Raw genomic sequence first — 21509 nt, 5'->3', positions numbered from 1 at the left:
GGCACCTAATTAGTGGAGCCATGCCTGCGCAGCACCACTAATTAGGTGGGTGGCCCTTCATTCTCTTGTGTGTGGCTGCCCAGGCGCGCACCTTAGAGGGAACTATCCGCGGATCACCTGAATGGAGCTCGCGGACAACTGGTGGTCTGCAGACCACAGTTTGAGAACCTCTGTCCTAAAAAGCTGATATTAAGAAATTAAAATGATTTCTCCCTGCAGGTTATCCATTTATCCTGCTTTGCTGAACCCATTTCTCCAGTGTTTGTTTTTTTGTTTGTTTTTTTTTTAAAGAGTGCTTTGAAGACACAATCAACAAAGGAATGAAGTTTGCAATGTACAGAATAAAACTGCCTTTTGCAAACTTTTAGCCGTTCCTAAATAAAGTAACCCATCAGGACAATCCTTAATAGTTTCACCTTTTAAAGTAAAGAGAATTTTAGTATTAATCTTCACTTTTACTGTCTGAATTTCAGGGATCTAAAGGTATAGAAGGCAGTCGAGGACACTTAGGAGAAGAGGGAGAGCCGGTAAGTTATAACATTTGACTACATTTTACTAAGAAAAAATACTTCAAAACTAGGTGCCCATAAAGACTTTTTTTGGGGTCCGTATTTTAAAAAAAAATGTAATAACCTGATGGGGAAGGGGGGATTTCCTAATCTTGATACCAAAGAAATCATTCTGATTAAAATAAAATTGTCATATCTTTTTTAAGAAACTGTCAAGATTCAGCACTCTGTCAATATTTAATACTCTAGAATTGTAGGTAATATATAGTTCCTTCTCTTTCCAACTTCTAAAAACTTGGGGATCTCTTGGAGAAACTTTTACATAAATTCTTGATTAAAATCCTGTTGGTCTACATGAGAATTCAAGGCTTATATTTTTTCAGAATATTTAGAAATTAAAATAATTCCTCCCTCCCTTGGTTCCTGCCTCAGTGCAGGGGCTGGACTTCATGACTTCTCAAGGTACCTTCCAGACCTATTTTTCAAAGATTCAATAAGCAAAGGGAAAAGAGAAAAACCTAATTTTCAGCAAGTAAGTAGGCAAGTATTTGCAAGTGAACTAAATACTTACATGCAAAGTATGTGTACAAACTGGTGCACGTGCATTCCTTTATAGGTGCCTATTAAGTTAGGAACTTATCTAGCTGTGTGTGAAAATATCATCCCCAATAGTATGCAAAGTAGGTAAGCATTTGCATGCAAGTGGATGCTGATACATTCACTATTGGACCCATAGTATGCAGTTATGTAATCTTTGATGTCTGCAAGCTACTGAGACAGAGCACATGGCACAAAAAAGACGCTAGGAAACATTTTCTTCTAATGTGCACCACTCCATTTATAAATAATTGGGTTTCATGCCTTCTGTTTTTCCATATACATGGCTTGATTGGTTATTGGATTACTCCAGTGTGTAACCCATGTAGTTACATGGGCATAAAACTGAGTAACGTAGTGGTGATTCAGGCCCAATAAAAAGAAACAGTATTTTCAATTTTAACTATTTGTTTCAGATTAAGAAACACAACAGATAAGCACAAATATAATTCGTCCTATTTTCCACTCCCTTAAACCATATCTGTTAATTGTGTGGCTCCTGGGTTACTGCTTGTAGCCGAAAGTGCATGGGTGCACTAAGATGGAAAATACCAGCACAGTGCATGAATGTGGTCTGACAAGTAGAACTGCATGAGTAGCAACATGAGAAGTACGCCAGAGAAACTATTGTAGCACGTGATAAGAGGCGAGTTAGAATGTATTTAATGTCTAATTTGGGGTCACGATACTATGGAGCAGATTCACAGCCCCACTTGCTTTGCACTGCTCAGGTGGTGCAAAGCGAGTATACTCTGCCCTCGTCTGCCCTTCTGGGGGAGTGTGGGACGGTCCCACGAGGGTGTAGAGCCAGCATGGCTTCTGCACCGCACCATACTTCTGTGTAACTGAGAGCAGAATTTGGCCTTTGGACTGTGCTCACTGAAGAAAAATGATCACTCCATGCTTTTTTGCCCAGTGGGCCTAGGTCTTCATTGCAGCAACACCCTCTTCCTCCTCTGGCCCTCCCCCCCTGCGCCCTGCAAGCAGGAACTCTCTAAGTAGAGTAGTATTAAGAGCAGAATGAAGGAAAGTGCCCCACCGCTATCTATAGTGGAGGTGAGCAACATTAATTGTCAATTTGCTTTTTCAATTCAGTACTTTCTTTTGCATTATGTAAGTGATTATATTACAGTTTCATACCAAGTGTAAATACATGTATATCTATATCAGAAGCTTGTAATGTTTTTTGTAAGCACTCCGGAGAGAAACTACAGCGGTTTTAACTGCACAAGCACTTAGCTCAATCTGAGTCTGCTCAGGCTTCTGAAACATCTAGTTTATGCGGGGCTTTCTCAGAGATTTACCATATTCCTTAACATACATGCTCCCTTTCTAGTATTACATCATATCATGAATATAGTCACCCCCGTTCAAACACATGATCACTCTCCTTACAAACTTCATATTTCATTTTCTAGGCAGGATATACTAAGATGTGTTTTTCATTCTCTCTCTTTCAGGGTTCAAGAGGACTGCCTGGACCAATGGGAGAGCAAGGGAATAAGGGATGTGATGGTAGTAAAGGTCCTAAAGTAAGAATCTACTGATAACATTATTTTAACTCCGCAAAATGTCTTTGCATTTATTTTTTGTTTACCTCATTCAAACAAATATTTGTTGTCATTCTTTTCAGGGATACCAAGGAATACCTGGTAAAAAGGTACAGTACTGATGCACTTATTTTTTGAAAAACTTTGTGTTGATTTGACTACAAATCAGGTGAGATGGGTGAAAGCATAAATAAGAAATAAAAGTGCATTAAAGGAGGAGGGAGAAGAGAAAAGGTACGCCCTGACCTTCATATAGACATGTTGTCTTAATTCATCTTTCAGTGTAAGTATCCTTAAGTTTGAAGATCTTTGGTATGAGTCTGATGCTGTTTAAAGGCTCGATCCTGTGATCTTTACCCAGGAGTAGTTTTGTTGACTCCCAAGAGAATAAAATCCAGTGCTAAGTGATTCTTGGATTCATCACACTGCAAATTATCTTTGTGTTTAATTCAGGGCTTAGGGATTCGCGTTTGCTTTCTGCAGTAAGATTGTAAAAACTTACTGTGACCCATGGTGCCTAAGGCAGCCCTCACTGGAAATGCCACGGTCAGGGCAGGCTGCAAAAAGGAGAGCAGGTTCTCCCAAAGACTAGTGGTTAACACTGAAGTAAACTCACCAACCAGTCACAAACTGTGCTTCTGATCCTTCCCCACTGGTTATCAAGAAGCAAAAAAAAAAAAAAAAAAAAAATCACACAGCCCCCTTTATTGCATTCCAGTTCTCTGGCTCCCAGTCAGCACCTAAGTCCAGTCCAGTGAGTTATTTTAAAACTCTGCTCACCTATACAAAATGTTCCTCTGACCCCAAAGGGCCAGCCACGTTACCAGGTCAGTATAGGTTTGGATCTTACCCAAAATGGCTGGCAGCATGGTAGTCTTTTAGTGTGTCAAACTAAAGGTTTATTCTGAAGAAAGAAGAGAGAACAAGAAGAGTTGTAAAATGGTGAAGCAATCAAATACATACAGAGACTTCAAAGTCCAAATATCAGGTTCTTAGCAGTATTAGTAAGTTTGCTGCCTTGAAATTCCCTCTGGAACATCAACAGCTTGGATGGGTCATTCGGTCCTTTGTTCAGAGCCTCAGTTTTAGAAAAGTTACTGCAGAGGCCAGAAGTAGAATTGAAGACAAAATGGAGGAGAGGATGATGCAGCCAGCTGCCTTTTAAATTTCTTTTGCCATGTGGCTTGTACTAGTTTTGTTTCAAACACAAGCTGTCCAGCACATGGCATGGAAAAACCTTAGAGTTCTGTCCATAGGCATGCCCTTATATGCCTTGCTGAGTCATAAGGTGTCATCCCTGGTTCCTTTCAGTGGGTTCATTGTATAGTCAAACGGCCATCAAACAGGCTAGGCCATGCTGATGCCAATCTGTCTGGAGGTGTCATCCATAAAAACAGCACAAGTTTGGAAATAGAGATATGTCTTCATATCTATAACTCACGATACAAAGGTGATACAAACATATAAATAAGATGATCATACTTGGCAAATTGTAACACATTTGCCAAAACCTCACACGTCATATCTGGTCAGATTCCTTGCAATTTAATAATATTGGTGTCAACAATATCAGTGTCCCACATAATCCATACAGCAGCACGCTTACATTGAATTATAGAAATATTCACGTTACTGAAAATATAATTTGACGTGACCATTGCCACATGGTGCCAGCACCCTGTTAGCAATTATGCAGGGTGACTATGTATTGCGTGTGTTTTTAAGACACCAGTTTTACAGTCAAGAAAACACAAGAGTCGTTAAAAACAAAATACCATGTCCCTGTTAAAGCTTCCACGTGACATAAAGGAAAAAAATGTACTGGAATGACATAAAAGTTGGGTATCATTTTGACTTTCAGCTTACTGGTCTTTTTATTGGCAAATACGCTTAACGTCGGTCTCTTCCCCCCTCAGTCCTTTTAGTGGTCACTTTAGCTCTGGAAGTCTATCTGGACCCTTAAAGTTGACCAATAGCCCAGAGCATCAAAGGAAAATAAATGTGCAGATGAACTATTTTAGGACCTTATTCTGATCCTGTTAAAGTCCATGAGAGCCAGGGACTTCAGTGGGTGTACTATTAGGGTTTTAATCCTTTTTAGCCTGTTTTGAGGGTTGGCCATAGTGTCTATTCTACTGTTGTACTTAGGGCAGATGTAAGAAATGAGAGAGATTAAGCATTAATTTGTATATTTTAAAATCTATCAATGACTTTGGCTTCTATGGTCAGCTACAGGAGTTCACATGGACACCATCTTTGCTGGACTGAGAGCACATACTGGTTATTTAGATCAATAGGTCTTATATAATCCCTATCACTTTTGCTACCTCAGGGAGATGATGGGGACAACGGGATTGATGGAATTACTGGAGAGCAGGTAAATAGTTTTGCTTCTCATTTTCTATTGACATCAACGAATGTTTTTTAAATGAGAAAACATTACTTTTTCTTTTCATTAAGGGATCACTTGGGTATCCAGGAAAGGCAGGAGAAAAGGGAGACCAAGGCTACACGGTAATGATTTTTATTATCTTATTTGGTCAAGGTTTGAATTTGAGAGCAATCAGATAGGTATCTCATGAGGCTGTCCCAGTGGCGAAAAAAAACTTAACTAAATACCTGGAGAGGGGAAATGGTTTGATACCACAAATTTACTGATGTATTTCAACTTATTAGAACTGGCATCAGAACACTGTAGTCATAATTCGTGTTGCATTAGAAATGGGGTGATCCGTCTCTAAATAATCTCTAAGGTATTATTTTTTTTGCTTGAAAATGTCCATTGTAAAGTTGTTCCATACGAAGTGTTTCTACGTCAGCGTTGTTAGAACAAATGTAGAATTTGAAAATATCATTTCTTGACACCAAAAAACTCCCCTTTAGGGTCAGAATTGATCTATATTTAGTGGCAAAAACTACCTTAATGCAGAGTTAAGGTTATTTGGTGGTATGTCGTCCCTTGCAGAGTGCTGTGCTGAGCTGAGCAAAACTCAACTACCTTGTTCTGTACACTCCCCCTGAATCACTGGTCCTAGCCACCGTCAGAGACGGGATACAAGGCTAGATGGACCATTGGTCTGACCATATGGTAGTTCTTGTGTTCTTAAATAAACATTAGCAAGTGGTAACTTTTTTTTTTTTTTTTTTTCATTTTGAATAAGAGTTTCAAGCTCTTGATTGAAAAACAAAACCTACATTTCAATTTTATTTTCTCATGCAAACATTAATGCTGGGGAATCTGGCAGCTGAAGATCATCCTGTTTTAGAATGTATTTACTGAACATGGTTAATTACAATTGTAGTAATTGCTTTAAGTTTAATAAATTGCAGTTAGCTTTTTTCCTTTGTGTCAAAAGAAAATTCAGAGAACTTGTTGCTGTTTTGTTTACATATGAGCGGGAACCAACATTAAGAGCCAAGCTCGTCCAAAATTTGGAGGTGTTCCAAATCAAATCCACCGTCTGGAACTGTATTTTGTGAAGGCCTGTGACTTAATAGATTAAACAAAATCCTGGATGCAAACAGCCCTGAACCTGGGGAGTTTATAATTCTGTATTAAAATGTTGGGACTTGTTCCTGTCTCTTGTTTTGTTAACATCAGCAGGAAAATGATTGTTCAGATTCTCACTCAGCCATTTTATGATTTCAGGGCAGTCCAGGGTCAAGAGGACTCCCTGGTGAGCGTGGTGAGAGGGGCTTACAAGGAGATCCTGTAAGTTTTTTTTCCTAGGTGCAAATCTATTCTATGTTATACATCTATGACTCTATGGGGTTCACCCAGAGCAGTAAGGGAGGGAGGGATTGTGTCACCCTGGGTGCTTCTTTGCTGTGCAGCTTTGGCTCAAAGCCCTGGCACCAGCAGCCTGGTCACAACACAATGGCCTCACCCTGGCTTCCACCAGCCTGGTTGCTCCTTGCAGTGTGACACCAACAGCCCTTCCAGTCCTGCATCTCCCCAAAACCATCTCCCCTGCAGTGTCCAGACCCTCTCACGGGATCCTCACACAAGTGTCACGTTTGCTGCCTCCAAAGAGCAGAACACATACCAGCCTGGTAGTTTGGCTAAGGGATTTTATCCTTCAGTTTAATACAGAGCACTGAGATGGTTTTGTAATAAAACAAGAATAAGTTGATTAACAAAGAACAGAGATTTAAATAAGTAAGACTAGAGGAGACAAGCTTGGTGACAAGTCAAACAAAACCAAACCTGCTTTCTAATGACTACAACTTAATTTCAGAAAGTTGCAATGATTGTCTAAGCACGTTTCTCCCCTGTAGTCCGTTTCCAGCTACTCTTGCCTCCTGGGCCAAGAAGATCCACTTTTCATGAACTCAAAGGGTGCTGCTCCCCTTTTTCCCCTATGTGATGGATACCCCAAAGTCTTTAGTAGTTGCTTATATCCTCAGTTTATCTTTGTTTTCAAAGTCTGGAAGCTCAAATGATCTTCCTGTGATCCTTCATGCAAATAATCAGCCCATTGTTCTTGGCCACACCTGTCTTGATTGCAATTGAGTCCAAGAGGAATTGGCTGTTCTTCTTTGTCTGGAAAACTGTTTTGCCTTGTTGGTCTGTTGACCGATTCTAAAACATAATATCAGAGAGTATCCATAATTTCACATACAGCTTTATTACTTACATTTCACAGTGATATTAATCATCAGAGTGTTGTTTTCAAATGATATGCTCCAAGACACTTTTTAGATAAATATTATGTGTGAGGTGTAGACAGGTGGCCAGGCCAGCTGACTTAGTTCTGTACCACGGGGCCCCTTGGCATTGGGGTGCTCTTAGGATCACAACATTAAGGATGTGAATCTGATCTCAGAACCTCACTTATGGTGCACTAGAAAGTGAATAAACTTGCAGGGAGCATAAGCCTCTGTTCAGATCTGCATGGGGATATGATATTCTTTCAAAGGTACATTAGGACAGACGTGCAATAGTCACGCACTGTAATCCCAACGATGAGGATAATAGATCAGATAAACCTAGCAGATTTTAGCCTTTCATGTCTCAAGATGACAAATTTGTCTACATGTGGCTATGCAGATCTGTCAGTTGCCTCAGAGACCTACAAGAAAAATCCAGTATTATGGGACATCCTGTGGATTTATGACACTCTCTGTGTGGGGACTTTGTATCCATTCACTAGTAAATGAATTATGCTTATTCCTACGCCAGTATGTAATTGTATTGCCCGAGGCAAAGATACCATGATGATAACCACTGTATAAAGGCTGATAGGCTATTAATCTTTGTCAGACATGACATAGGGCTAAATCCTGCAGTCTTTTCCGTTCTTCTTTCAGGGCCCAGTGCTGAAAGGTGCTGAACATCCACTGTGAGATGAAGTGCCATCAATTCCCACTGAAAGTAAATGGGAGTGGGGAGCACTTACCAACACATGGGAGGAATAGTGATATCTTTTTGAATCTGGACCATTGTAGGATTTAGCCTCTGGATGGTGATCTTGTACTGTTGAATGATTACTTATAAAACAGAAGAAAAAAGTACAGCTCAGGATGAGTGTGTGTTTTTGTTTTGTTTTTTTAAATAAAACAAAGAATATTCCTCTGTTTAGAACATAATATTTAGAACATTGATGAATGGAAATTACATAATGTGTGAAAAGGGACTGCAGTGTTTTCTTATGTTTATGGTAGCATGTCTCTCAGGGAATTGAAAGCTCTCACTCTGCTTCTTGAGTGGCATACCGAGGGCGTGGCCTGTCACAGTCAACAGGCCAGCTTGTGAGAGTCTGACTTCACTGAAAGGTGTGTCATATGTCATGAAATGCTGCAGCCCTAGCTGCTAATCCTTGTAGTACTTATTGGTCAGGTGTAGCATTGCTGGGCTAGGTGTAAATTATGAATGCAACCATCACAAATAGAATATGAGAAATGGAGGGAAAATATTACAAATACATTTGCAAAAAGAAAAGGAGTACTTGTGGCACCTTAGAGACTAACAAATGTATTTGAGCATAAGCTTTTGTGAGCTACAGCTCATTCATTCATTCATATCTTGAATTAGCTCCCCGGACTCTGTGGATTCAGCTGAAGATAATGTATTTCTCATATAATTCCAATCAGTTGTTTATCATTGTTATTATTACTTTATAGTAGCACCCACAATTTGCTAACGACTTCTCAGACATTCTGATAGCAGTGGTCCCTGCTCCAAGGAGCTCACAGTCAAAGGATAGAGGCAGACTGGCAGGCAGAAGTTAGGGGAATGGGAAAGGAAACAACGAATAGGGATTTCTTTAAATTCAAGTCAGTTAGATGCACTGTAAACAGCTTGGCAAAAATGGAACTTTAAGGGGGAAAGAGGAACAAGGTAGAAGGCTTGCCAGTGATCTCATGGAGGTTGCATAGGGGCTTCATAGAAAATGGCACTGAGGTGGTTGTGTGAGAAGCTGACAGGTGAGCAAACAAGGTTGAGAACATTAGTGGGATGGGGTGGGGGCAGGACACATTGACAAGCTTGAATAAATAAGGAGGCGCAGAATTCTGTGATGCCAAAGTGGATGGGGAGCCAGTGAGGGGAGTAACATCAAATCAGTAGGGATGAAGATGCATTCTGTCTGGTGTGACAAGGACCTGACCGAGCAACATGGCTGTGGAAATCACTATAAAAGGACAGATGTTGTAGTTGGTGAGGAGGAGAAAACACCAGGAAAAGGAGGCAGGGCTGCACTGTATTTCCAGTGTGTTCAAAGAGTGCAGTATCACCTGCAAAATTGCAAATACTTGGGTTTTTTCATGGTTTTTTAAAGGTGCCCTTGTGGTTAAAGTTTGCTCCGCTGCCAAGACTTAGTGCCATGTACTCCCTTCGAGCTGCAGTGCCCACACAGGACTTCCACTGATTCGAGTGGGAATTCTGTCTAGTACTGAGAATAGAATGACTCTTAATGTCCCTTTTGTCTGCCCACCGTATCATAGATTCTGTGAAGTCTCGCAACACTGTGATTTCATAAAAACAAACTACAAATATTTTATCAATATGGTGTAAAGGCTGATAGGCTATTAATCTTTGTTAGACATAACAAATGGTTAACTCCTGCTGTGTTTTCCCTTTTTTTTTTTTTTTTTTTTTCAGGGCCCCCTGCTGAAAGATGCTGAGCATCTACTGTGAAATATTAAGTGCCATTAGCTCCCATGGGAAATAAATGTACTTAACTTTGTGTCTTTGTTTAGGGTAACCCTGGATTGGACAATGACATAGTAGGGTTCAAAGGTTCAAAAGGAGAACAGGGAAGACAGGTAACTATTTAGAAATATGTGACTTTGTTTACAGTACGTTGTTTCAAATACTAACCTACAATCCTTTAAAATATAGCTATATACAGCAAATTAAAATTAATCCATTGATAACCAAGACTGTTAAAAATAGTATGACAATTCTATCGTTCCTAATTTTATACCACAAAATACATTTGAAATCAACAAGGTGACATTCAATAAAGACAAGTGCAAAGTACCACATTTAGGAAGGAAAAGTCAAATGCACCACTATAAAATAGGAAATAACTGGCTAGGTAGTAGTACCGCTGAAAAGGGTCTGGGGTAATTGTTGATTCATATTCAATTTATGATCCACTATGTGATGCAATTGCAAAAAAGGCTAATATTCTGGAATGCATTTACAGGAGAGTTGTATGTAAGACACCAGATGTAATTGTTCCTTTCTACTCGGTCTTGGTGGGGCCTCAGCTCAAGTACTGTGTCCAGTTCTAGGTACCACAATTTAAGAAAGATGTGAATGAATTGGAGAGAGTCCAGATGAGAGCAACCAAAATGATGAAAGTTTCCGAAAACCTGACCTGCAAGGAAAGGTTAAACAACCTGGGCATGTTTAGTCTTGAGAAAAGAAGAGGGAGGGAGGGACCTGATAACTCTTCAAATAGGTTTACTTGTCCTGCCTCAGCACAGGGGGCTGGATTTGATGATCTCCTGAAGTCCCTTCCAGTCCTACATTCTATGGTTCTCTGATTCTATCCTTATGGGTGATTTTGCACTCAGTGCTCCAGCTTCAGAAGTGGTCTTACATTTTTTAAAGAGATTAAAAATAACTAAGGTGTGGATATATGATGATTAATCATACCTACTGTCATCTGTCACCACTTATTATTATTTTATTATTATTTTATTAAAACATTTATTTTAGTACATTAATGAACTTCCACAGAAAATCTTCCAAAGTGTGTGTGTGGGGGAAAGTACTTAGAGCTATTTATGGGCCCAATACTACACAGTGCCTAGTCCCCCTGAACTTCCATTGATTTCACTGTAGAGCAGTTATGGAGCATCAGTACAAGACTTGGATTATCTGCATAGTATGCATGAGATCAATGTTGATACACAACAGGATGGTAACTGTAATGACAAACATGCAGCACCTTCCAGACAAATATAATTTGAGGGCAACATCCGTGATTATTTTGATGTTACTACTTTATGAAATGTACCGTAACACAATGGCATTTCTTTGACGTTATTTGAAAATGTTGCAAAGATGAAGTCGTGCAATTAAAATACTATGTTTCTGTTCTTAATTCTGACAGATGGGTAAGTGGTTACAGATGTGTTGTGCCCAAGTGTTATGAAAAGAATTTTTTCCCATTGGTTTGCATGTCCACTGTTCATGACTAGATGGCTTAATAATCTGGAAAAATATAAAAAGTTTGGAATTTGAGTGACAATTGAGATATAACATGAAATTAAATTTTTCATTTCCAGGGTGAAAGAGGACCAATGGGCTTACCAGGGTCACCAGGCTCTCGGAGAACCACAGTAAGAACCCATATAGACAGGGAGACTAAATATGCAAAGGAAATACTTGATATTAATCCAAGGTAGAAAGAATGATCTCAGAGTCCATAAATTTAACCTTGATCGATCGCTCCGTCGGCCTCCATTCACTGCAGGAAGATGAGATAGATAAATCTCTGATAGACTGCCCTGAAAAAATTAACACTAGCAATAGCCTCTGATTCCAGGCAAACTCTTTCCTCTTGAATAGGACTACCCAACACAACTGACTGACTATCAGAGACAAAATAACTTCCTCGTTTCTTTCAGATTTGGAACCTACTGCAATACTACCCAGTTTCTGTCCCCCAACTCTTGATGACTTCGCTTCTCTGCTTCTTTTTTCTCCTTCCAAAGAAAGAGAAATTCTGCAAAGATAGAGTATGCAAATCCTTTTCTTCTGGTGTGGCAATATAGCAGGGCGACCAGGCTCCTGCCTCTGTCCCGGTCTACAAACTACTCAGAGATCCTTGTGCTGGTCCAACACCTTGTGCAGTTTATTTACAAATGGATTCATAATACATACAGCTCTTGTAACAAGAAGGGGAGCGCAATCTCTCTCTCTCTGCCTGCTTCCCCCTTTCCACTTCCTTCCTGTGCCTATTTGTGGGCTCTGCCTAAGGGCTTAATTAGCCTTTCTGCCCTTTCCCACCCACAAATTAGGCACAGCTCTGCTTAATCAGCTCCATTCTGCCTTGCTTGATTGGCGCTACTGTGAACAGCGTGCTGACTCAGCCTTTCTTGCCTAGCGCTCTGTCATAGGCAGTTATCAATAAGAACAGACTAATGAGGTGGGAACCTTTCCCACTGCTTGATGGGAAATGTCTTTAAACTCTACCGCCAAAACCAATTTTATAAACACATCTGTTTTGCTAGGGCGGACAGGGCATGAATGTTTTAGTCCTTCTCTTGGTACAGCAGGACTGAAGCTTGTGAGCAAAGTGATAGCAAAGTAATACCCCGACACATCCATAATAACTTTCACTTTGCTCTCAATCACTGTTCTAACACGTACAGTAACTTGAGCATGTAGTAAAGCATTATGTGAATATCAGATTATCTGAAAAAAATTGACCTAGTTGCCACAACTTCTCTACCATTTGTCATTTAATTGAGAGATAGAACTGGGGTCTAACAAACATCTATCTTGTCTTGTCAGGGAGCAAAGGGTCGAAGAGGAACACCAGGTCCACAGGTAGGTTTCATTAATTTCCCATATCTACAGTAGGACTAACATGGGAGCTTTCCTGCCTTCTAAAATATTTGCAGAGTTGAATATTTATTTTAGATTTGTTATAGCATATAGGATAAAGGACAAATCCTGCTTGCCTTACTTATGCAATTAATCTCAGTGACTTCAGTAGTATTACTTGTGGGTCCTAGTTCAGCAATGCATATGCTGCACAAGTCCCATTGAAGAACTAGTCCCATTCATGAGAACTAGTAGCTGAAAGCCCATGCTGTTGCCTCGGTGTAATCCATAAAGTCGTGTTTTTGTGTTTTTTTTTTTTTTTTTTTAAAAAGGCCAAAAATGGCTGAACTTATAAATTGAATGGTTTTAGAGTAGCAGCTGTGTTAGTCTGTATGCATCTGATGAAGTGGGCTGTAGCCCACGAAAGCTTATGCTCAAATAAATTTGTTAGTCTCTAAGGTGCCACAAGTACTCCTGTTCTTTTTTATAAATTGAATGATAGACTGCCAATCCCAGTGATGATTGAACCTGGTGCTAGTATAAACAAAAGGAGCTTTCAGCCATGCCTGTAGTTGTTTTCATCTCTTCACACTGAGTATACAGATGTTCTAGGCTTCAGAGTAACACACGAGTGACAATCGTGGAATGTCATTGTACTGAGTAAGCATGAGCTGAGACTTTGCTGAATAGTCTTGGACTACTGAATCTGGGCTTGAGTGTATGAGATGAGCAGGATCGGGCCCTCATACTATAACCAGCACCATAAAAATCCAAATTGTACAACATATGGCACTGTAGAGCATTAATAGTGAAAGATTATGGATGCATAATAATTTATTTGAAGGACATTATCAAGTCAAACTTGAATCTAAATGAGATCTTGTGACAAGAAGCTTTTACAAAACCTGAGAGCAAAAAAAAAAAAGTTTCTGTAACATTCCATTGCAACAAAAATAATCGTTTCCCTGCAGTGTTTTCAGTTCAAACAGCACTGAGACACTAAAAGTGAAACTGAGATTTTTGTTGTCAAAGGCAGAGAAATGAAAAACTGAAAATAAACCGAAATAAATATTTTCAGTTTTAATCATCTGAGATATTAGAAGTGTGTTTTGTTTCGAGAAGATTTTTAACCTGGTAACCCTCCTTTACAAAATACTTTTTGCTCTTTAAACAAAGATAAAGATACATTATCTTGCACAGTACATAGTACTGGATTGCATTGTACAGGCACTGCCCCATGGTAGGTGTAGTATGGGATAGAATCCAGAAGACATGCACGTTTTGCTTGCCTCTTTGAGGTCTATAGGTGTGCTAGCCTTACAAAGTTCTTGGGCTGAGGTGAGCGCAGAGTTGTAATTGTGATGTGCCCCTAAAGAGGGGTAAAACGTGGGCAGGAGGCTCCTTGCACTCTCCCTCAATTATGCACAATTGTATGGAAAAGTATTGTCCAACTGCTAAACTGAAAAACCATGTCTCAAAAACCACGTTTCAGGCGTTTTGTCTTATAACAGCTGCCTTGGTTATAAGCTCAGCCTGCTTTGTGGCAATAAATAAGCTTCACTTAATTTGTGGATTTTAAAAACAATTTTTTAAATCCATGCGTTGCAATGACCAGCTTTATTAAAAATATGGTAGGATATGCTGATAGTCTGTGAAGCCACTATGCTAAGAAATGTAATTTGATCTAAATGCTGACTCTTTAGAGAAACGTCTCTTAATGAAAAGAAAAGAGGTGTTCAAATGCCAAATAAATGGTATTAGAAATTGAAAATATTATACTGTTCTCCTGGCAGATCTGTTGCTGTTATGATCACTTGAGAAAATTGTTACAATACTGTCTCTTAATACAGGGGGAGGAAGGAGCTCCTGGCCCAGAGGGCTTTCCAGGAGAACCAGGATTTCAAGGATCCCAGGTGAATATTAACATTCATCTAGGTCAGGGGTTCTCAAACTTCATAGCACCGTGACCCCCTTCCGACAACAAAAATTACTACACGACCCTAGGAGTGGGGACTGAAGCCTGAGCCCACACGAGCCCCGCTGCTCAGGGCGTGGGGGCCAATGCCAAAGCCTGGTGGGGCCAAAACTGAAGCCCAAGGGCTTCTGCCCTAGGCAGGAGGCCTCTAACCTGAGCCCCACCACCCAGGGCTGAAGCCCTCAGGCTTTGGCTTTGACCCCGGGTGGTGGGATTTGGGCTTTGGCCCTGGATGATGGGGCTCGAGCTTTGGCCCTGGGTCCCAGCAAGTCTAATTCCAGCCCTGCCGACCCCGTTAAAACAGGGTCACAACCCACTTTGAGGTCCCGACCCACAGTTTGAGAACCGCTAATCTAGGTATTTTCAGGGAGAAGGAGGACTTGAAATACAAAGGAGAAATGAAATAGTCTATGTCCAAAAATCATATGGTCCAGTGTCCATACTCACACAAAGCTTAGCCCTGCCTTGAGTGCAGGGGACTGGACTAGATGACCTCTTAAGGTCCCTTCCAATTCTATGATTCTATAAAGCTAACATGTGAGTGAATATATTGTTGGTGGCTGTGAAGCACCAGCAGCATTGGTTTGAGTCGGGCATAGCATAGTAAGGCAGGCACAGTGCAAACTTCCCCACACAGCTCTGGCTTTCCTGGCTTGCAATATCTCTGATGTTCCAGTCCTGCCCTTCTGTTGAGCAAATAATGCCCAAATATGCCTCCTATCTAGATCTGGACTTCTGACCACAGTTTTCTGTGGCCCGGATTGGAAGCCTCTTCCTCATGTTGATGAGTAATCCAGTGAAATAGCTTGTGTAACCATAGGCACCGACCCCGTGGGTGCTCCGGGGCTGGAGCACCCCAGAGAAAAATTGGTCGGTGCTCTGCACCCACCAGCAGCTCCCCACCCCACCCTCTCGACTCTAGCTCACCTCCCCTTCCGTCTCCTCCGCGAGTGATGCCACGTGCTCACTTTTTCCCCCTAGCTCCCAGCACTTGCGCCGCGAAAGAGCTGTTTCACACAGCAAGCACTGGGGGAGAGGGGAAATGCGGCGTGCTTGGGGAAGAAGCCAGGGCGGGGATTTGGGGAAGGGGTCCAATAGGGGCAAGGAGGGGGCGGAGTTGGGGCGGGGACTTTGGGGAAGGGGTTGGAATGGGGGCGGAGGAAGGGTGGAGTTGGGGCGGGGCCAGGGAGGGGGGGGCGCGAGCACCCACCGGCATCAGGGAAAGTTGGTACCTATGTCTGTAACCAATGTGAGTAAGGGATTCACAATCTGGCCCTGTGTGATTTTAGACGTATGTTAGATCCCTGCATTGTACCTGCAAGAGTGAATCTATATCCATATTTACAAGGGCTGCAAATTGAAGAAACTGTATTGGGGATTTCCTTGAAGCTAACACCTGGGGAGGTGGCTGCACCAGAGTGCCATCCCATGGGTGCATATCCGCATCCTTCTCAGCAAGTCTATCTCATCCCCTCCAAATTGCCCCATCTTCTGACTGCCAGATGCTGGGACTGGACATCAGGGGATGGATCTCTTGATAATTGCCCTGTTCTGTTCATTCCCTTCGGGGCATCTGGTATTGGCCACTGTCGGAAGACAGAATAGTGGGCTGGATAGACCATTGGTCTGACCCAGCATGGCCGTTTTCTTATGTTCTTGCATGCACCTGGACCTCTTCAGCAGAAAGGGACTTAAGGGCAGCTGAACTCCTGTTCTTGGCTGACTGTCTGCTATGGGAACTCAGTGTCTGTAGCTGTGTGCTAGAACTCACTGATTACTTTTTCTTTACATTTTTAATGCATTGTATTTTTCTTTGGCGGGGGGACCCTTGCTGACATTTTAGCGGGGAGCTGTTGGGAGTTGGTGTAATTCTCCTCCCCTCCCCCTGGGAGGATGGAGAATGCTTGTGTTGGTAAGAGCAGAATAATGGACCTTATCAAATGTCAGCTGTGAGTTTAGGAGAAACCCTACTACCGCAGCCCCACAGGCGCAGAGGACCCCTTGGCAGCAGATCCTGGGCAATTCCACTGTGAAGGGTCGCATGATATGGGGGCTGTTCCACAGCTCCAGAAAGACTCCCAGAGCACAGCAGGTCATTGCCATGGCGTAGGAGCTAGCTGGGAGCATGACCAGAGGATCCACAGTAATGCAGGTGATCCCAGGTCCTTCCTCCTCCTCACAGAGGGACGCTTATAAACTATTCCATCTTTAGCAGCCTCCCTTGAGGGTATCTTGCCAGTCTATCTGGACAGGATTCCTCCCAGCTTCCCCCCCCCCCCCCCACACACACACACCTATTCAGCTGGAGAGTAGCTGTGCCCCTGAATCTTTGTTTCCCCATATGTAAAATGGGGAGAATATCTATCACACAGTGATGATATAAGGATGAATCAGGTGTTTTAAGAGCACTTTCAAGACATAAAGCCTATATAACGGGCTAAGTGGTGTTATTTCATAAGACAGGGTATTTAATAGTTCTGTTTGTAATATATGCATTTGTGTGTTAACTGGATTTTCTGTCCTGTAACATACCTTCTAGGGACAAAGAGGAATTGTAGGTGTGAATGGAGAGAAAGGAAGTGAAGGAAGTAAAGGTCTTCAGGTAAAAATACTGTGTGAAGTTCACTCAGTGTTCTACTCACTGTATGTGTAACCAGTGGGAGACTTCCATTTTTACTGCTGTTTTACTGCATTCTTTGTTTCAAAATTCCTATGCAGTGTATCATGATATTCTGTCAGAGAGAAATGTATTCGTAAGGGGCTAAAGGAATTTTAAACATCTCAGAGCAATGATAAACTGTTTTACATTATAAGAAAAAAATCTGCAATAGCTATATAGCAATTCGTTTCTATTCTATCATGACCCACCAGTTTATTTAAGGGTACAGGAGAGTGTGTGTGTGTGCATAAATATTGCAAAACATAGATTTAAAATGTTTTTAAGGTTGTAAAATGAACTACTCAAGAGTTAGAAAATAACAGAACTTTTGTTTTATGATAGTGTTTAATTAAATGACATACAACTATGAGACTTAGGAAGCTGTAACTGGTACCTTGACAGTCACAGAAACTGGACCATTGAGTCTGAACCATGGTACAGCCACTGAATCTGGACCTATCCACTAGATAATTTAACAAGAAAGCTATCCAAATCTTCTTCCTGTTCTCCATTTGGCAGATGGGGCAATTATCAGTTTGATTTTTCTAGGCTGGGTTTTTCAAATGTTGGGGCAGGGGGAAATTCCCATTGAAATCAATGGGATGAGAGGTAGGCCAGTGTGGAGTACTTTTGAAGTCTCACCTAATGTTTATATTTGCTTCATTGCCATACTTTCCTTTCTCTTGGCAGTACTGTCTAAAAGAAATGTCTGATTCTATTGCTGCTTTGCTTTTTTGTATTTGGCAGTTTGCATCTTAACTGAGCAGCTATAATTTACCTCTTTCCAAAGTATTTACCATCAATTTACCACGCAGAGAGGCTAGATTCCTAATTTCTTCCAGGATTTTCTTTATTTCTGACAAGTTGCCACCTTTATTGTGACTGGAGTCTCTGGAAAACCATTGCACTCAAAGAGCTAGACACACCAAGTTTCAGTAATAGAAGAAACTCTATTAGGGAGTTCCCTGAAGCTAACAATGGGTCTTCTCCAGATTCTCTCTTGTAAACTTCCTTAAAGCCATATATGTCGTTTGGGCATATTTGTGTTCAAAAGATGTGGCCACTGTGACAAAATAAAAAATTGTGACAAAATTCTGCTTCTGGAAACTCCCATTGAAATCAATATGATCCATACAAACCTGCTACAAAGCAGTGGAGATTGCATCCACTAAAGGCAGAATTAGGCCGTTCTGGTTTATATATGACTAATATAGAGACTGTGTGGATGAGAAGCCAATAGTAACTTTGTCTGGATTTTTTTTTTAAATGAATGAAGAATAGGTTTTAAGTGGACAGTATAATCCCATTTATAGACATGTCTCTATTTGTCTGGAATTGAGAAAACAATGTTTGATGGAGACTGAAAAAATGTTCTGTACCAGTCAAACTAGTGAATGGCCTTCATCTTATACAATGTTGCTGCCATCCTGGTAGGAAAATAAATGTTTGGTCTAGATTTGAAACAATGAATCTAAGCGTTCTTTGTGTTGACTGCTTTTGCTGCCTGCCAGATGTCTGCAGGAAAAGCACAGGTGGCACAGCTGAGACTAGATTCTTGTCATTCTACATGAAGTGCTAATGAAGCAAAGTGATTTGTTTGGGGTTGTTTTTTTTTCCCCCCCAAATTCTCACTAGGTATCATATGTTCATTTAATTTCAGGGTAAATGGGGAGCTGCGGGTCCAAAAGGGAGTCCTGGCAGTCCTGGAATGAGAGGAAATAAAGTAGGTTTCATTCCTTCAACTACTTTTGTTGTTGTTTTAAAAGTTAATTTGTTTGTTCCCACCTGAAGATCTTGCCTTTGAGCCTGCTCCTGAAACAATCATTCAGGCAAAAGTCAATGGAAGTTGGGTTGTGTTTGTGTTTGAATAAGGACTACAGGTCTTTTGACCTCAGTGGCAGCTCTATGCACAGTTCAAGGGCGGTGCATAATCATAAGTAAGGCTAGATTTCAGTCACGGGTATTTTTAGTAAAAGTCATAGACAGGTCACGGGTCACGAATTTTTGTTTACTGCCCGTGACCTGTCTATGACTTTTACTATATACTCCTAACTAAAACTTGGTCTGGGGGGGCCACAGGTGCTCTGGGGGGTGGGCTCAAGGGGGCACAGATGGTGGGGCGGGGGGTGGCCCAGCTCCCCCACTGGTGCTGAGGGTGACACGGGCCGTGGCGGCGGCACATGGCCCGGGACCTTCACTGGTGTTTTGTGGGAGAGGGTTGGCCAGGCTTCAGGCTCCCTTCCTGACTCTGACCGGCATGTCCCTGCAGCTCCAAGGGGGAGGGGCATCCAGGTGGGCTCCGTGCGCTGCTCCCACCACAAGTGCTGGCTCCACAGCTCCCATTGGCTGGGAACCGCAGCCGCTGGGAACTGCTGGGGAAGTGCCTGTGGGCACGGGCAGTGTGCGGAGCCCCCTGGTCCCTCTGCCTAGAAGCTGCAGGGACATGCCGGTGCGAGCCAGGGAGCCCCCCGCCCCCACACTGAGGTAAGCGCCGCCCCGCACCGCAAACGTCTGCCCCAGCTCTGAGCCCCTTCCCACAAGCCAAGATGCTGCTGCTGGCTCAGGGGCTGCCTGGCTCGGGTAGCCCCTGAGCCAGCCACACAGTCTACTGCAGAAGTCACAGTGGTCACGGAAAGTCGTGGTATCTGTGACTTCCATGACAGACATGCAGCCTTAATCATAAGTAATTTAAGTGAGATTTACTGTTTATATTTATTAAACATTTTGATTGTAGCTTCTCCAGTATTCTTAAAATCAGTTGGCTAGAAAGATTAATCAGGCTCTGTGGGTTTAAAAGATATTACTTACGAGTCTGAGATTACATTAATTGCATTTAACAGGGAGAATATGGTGATCCTGGAGAGAGAGGACAGAGAGGGCCGCCAGGTCAACGGGGAATGCAGGTTTGTGTTTTATTCTCTCCATGTGCTGTGTGTGGCCAAAATCTAGTCCTTAATTTATAAATTGCCAATCCTGTCACTTCTCTCTGTCCTCCTGACATTTGGGTTGCTACACAAACACTTAGAATTAATATAGACATTAATAGCCGGAGTAAAGCACAGACAGGAAAAGCAGATGATTTAATAATAATTGTCTATTAACAGGGAGAAGATGGTGCTCCGGGATATGGTGGACCAGGAAAGAAAGGAGCGAAGGTAAACATGAAAAAGGAAAAATAAATGGAAACTCTTAACTTGGTTTTACATTATTTTAGTGAGAGTGAAAACTGCAGGGGAAAAAAGTCCTTTCATTATCATCTCTGACTGTAAACCCTGCAAGCTGATCGAGACAGGCAGACTCCTGCACCTATTGACTTCGCAGGGGGGCTGCATAAAAATCCATCATACGGATCACATTGCAAGATTAGGGCCATAGGTTGTAAAGTCATTGTGGGGGTGGTGGGGGGATTGTTGTTTTTATTTGTCCATCAATTGCCCTGTGTACCTGTGGCAACATATAAACATTAGAAAATAAGTTTAAGTTATAAACTCTCTTAAAATTAGAGTAAAAGATAAAAATATAACAGTAGTAATAACCCTAATTATTTACTGGAGCATCATTTTAATGTTGTTGTGTTGTTGTAACAATATTTTAATGCTGTCCACACTCAAGAAGATATTGTTCCTGCCCTGAAGGGCTTCCAGTCTAAAAAGACAAGCAACACATGAAGAGTGCAGGAGAAGGATAGAATCAGATTATATACCCTTCCGTAGACACATTTTATATAGTTTAGATGCATTTTACGGTTAAATAAGTTCACATTTACATTTACTATCATTATTTAGAAAACCTCTTTTGAAATGAGAGAGAAAATTCTGCCGCACTAAAACTAATCGGAGAATAGTTCTAATTTATTCCAAAAAATGCTTCCAGTATTGATTCCCCTCTACTTTGAACTGTGAGGTCTAATATTTTGATATATCAAATCTTTCTGTCAGTCACAGGTGCCTGACAGCTTAACCAGTGCCCGTTCACTGTACAGTTCCTGTCTGTGTTTAGGAAAGACTAGTAAAGCTATCCTGGAGTATTTCATCTTTACATAGTCACTTCCTTTTAATTTATCAATGCAATTAGGAGCACGTGAATAGCCCAGTAAAGTACAGTGCTGCTTTATATAAATTTTAAATGATATATGTCTGAGTATAATAAGGGAGAACAGAACGCTTTCCAAAAACTTTTTGTCTTTGTCCTGGGTAACTACTGCCAGACTCCC

General features: G+C 41.5%; 1 protein-coding gene across 1 annotated transcript in view; it reads left to right on the top strand.

Moving 5' to 3' along the window:
- Positions 1-21509, top strand: part of COL6A6 (collagen type VI alpha 6 chain) — a 104075-nt gene that overhangs the window by 39883 nt on the left and 42683 nt on the right. The window contains exons 13-26 of the mRNA XM_074945576.1: positions 474-527; positions 2567-2638; positions 2740-2766; positions 4989-5033; positions 5117-5170; positions 6306-6368; positions 9857-9922; positions 11399-11452; positions 12630-12665; positions 14513-14575; positions 17177-17239; positions 18957-19019; positions 20137-20199; positions 20401-20451. Of these exons, the coding sequence (XP_074801677.1) occupies positions 474-527; positions 2567-2638; positions 2740-2766; positions 4989-5033; positions 5117-5170; positions 6306-6368; positions 9857-9922; positions 11399-11452; positions 12630-12665; positions 14513-14575; positions 17177-17239; positions 18957-19019; positions 20137-20199; positions 20401-20451 (774 nt within the window). The remainder of the gene's footprint in view (positions 1-473; positions 528-2566; positions 2639-2739; positions 2767-4988; positions 5034-5116; positions 5171-6305; positions 6369-9856; positions 9923-11398; positions 11453-12629; positions 12666-14512; positions 14576-17176; positions 17240-18956; positions 19020-20136; positions 20200-20400; positions 20452-21509) is intronic.

The sequence above is a fragment of the Natator depressus genome, chromosome 2 (genome assembly GCF_965152275.1).
Source record: "Natator depressus isolate rNatDep1 chromosome 2, rNatDep2.hap1, whole genome shotgun sequence".
In the NCBI taxonomy this organism is placed as follows: Eukaryota; Metazoa; Chordata; order Testudines; family Cheloniidae; genus Natator; species Natator depressus.
Note: the sequence above shows the minus strand (reverse complement) of the source record. Positions and strands in the feature narration are given on the sequence as shown.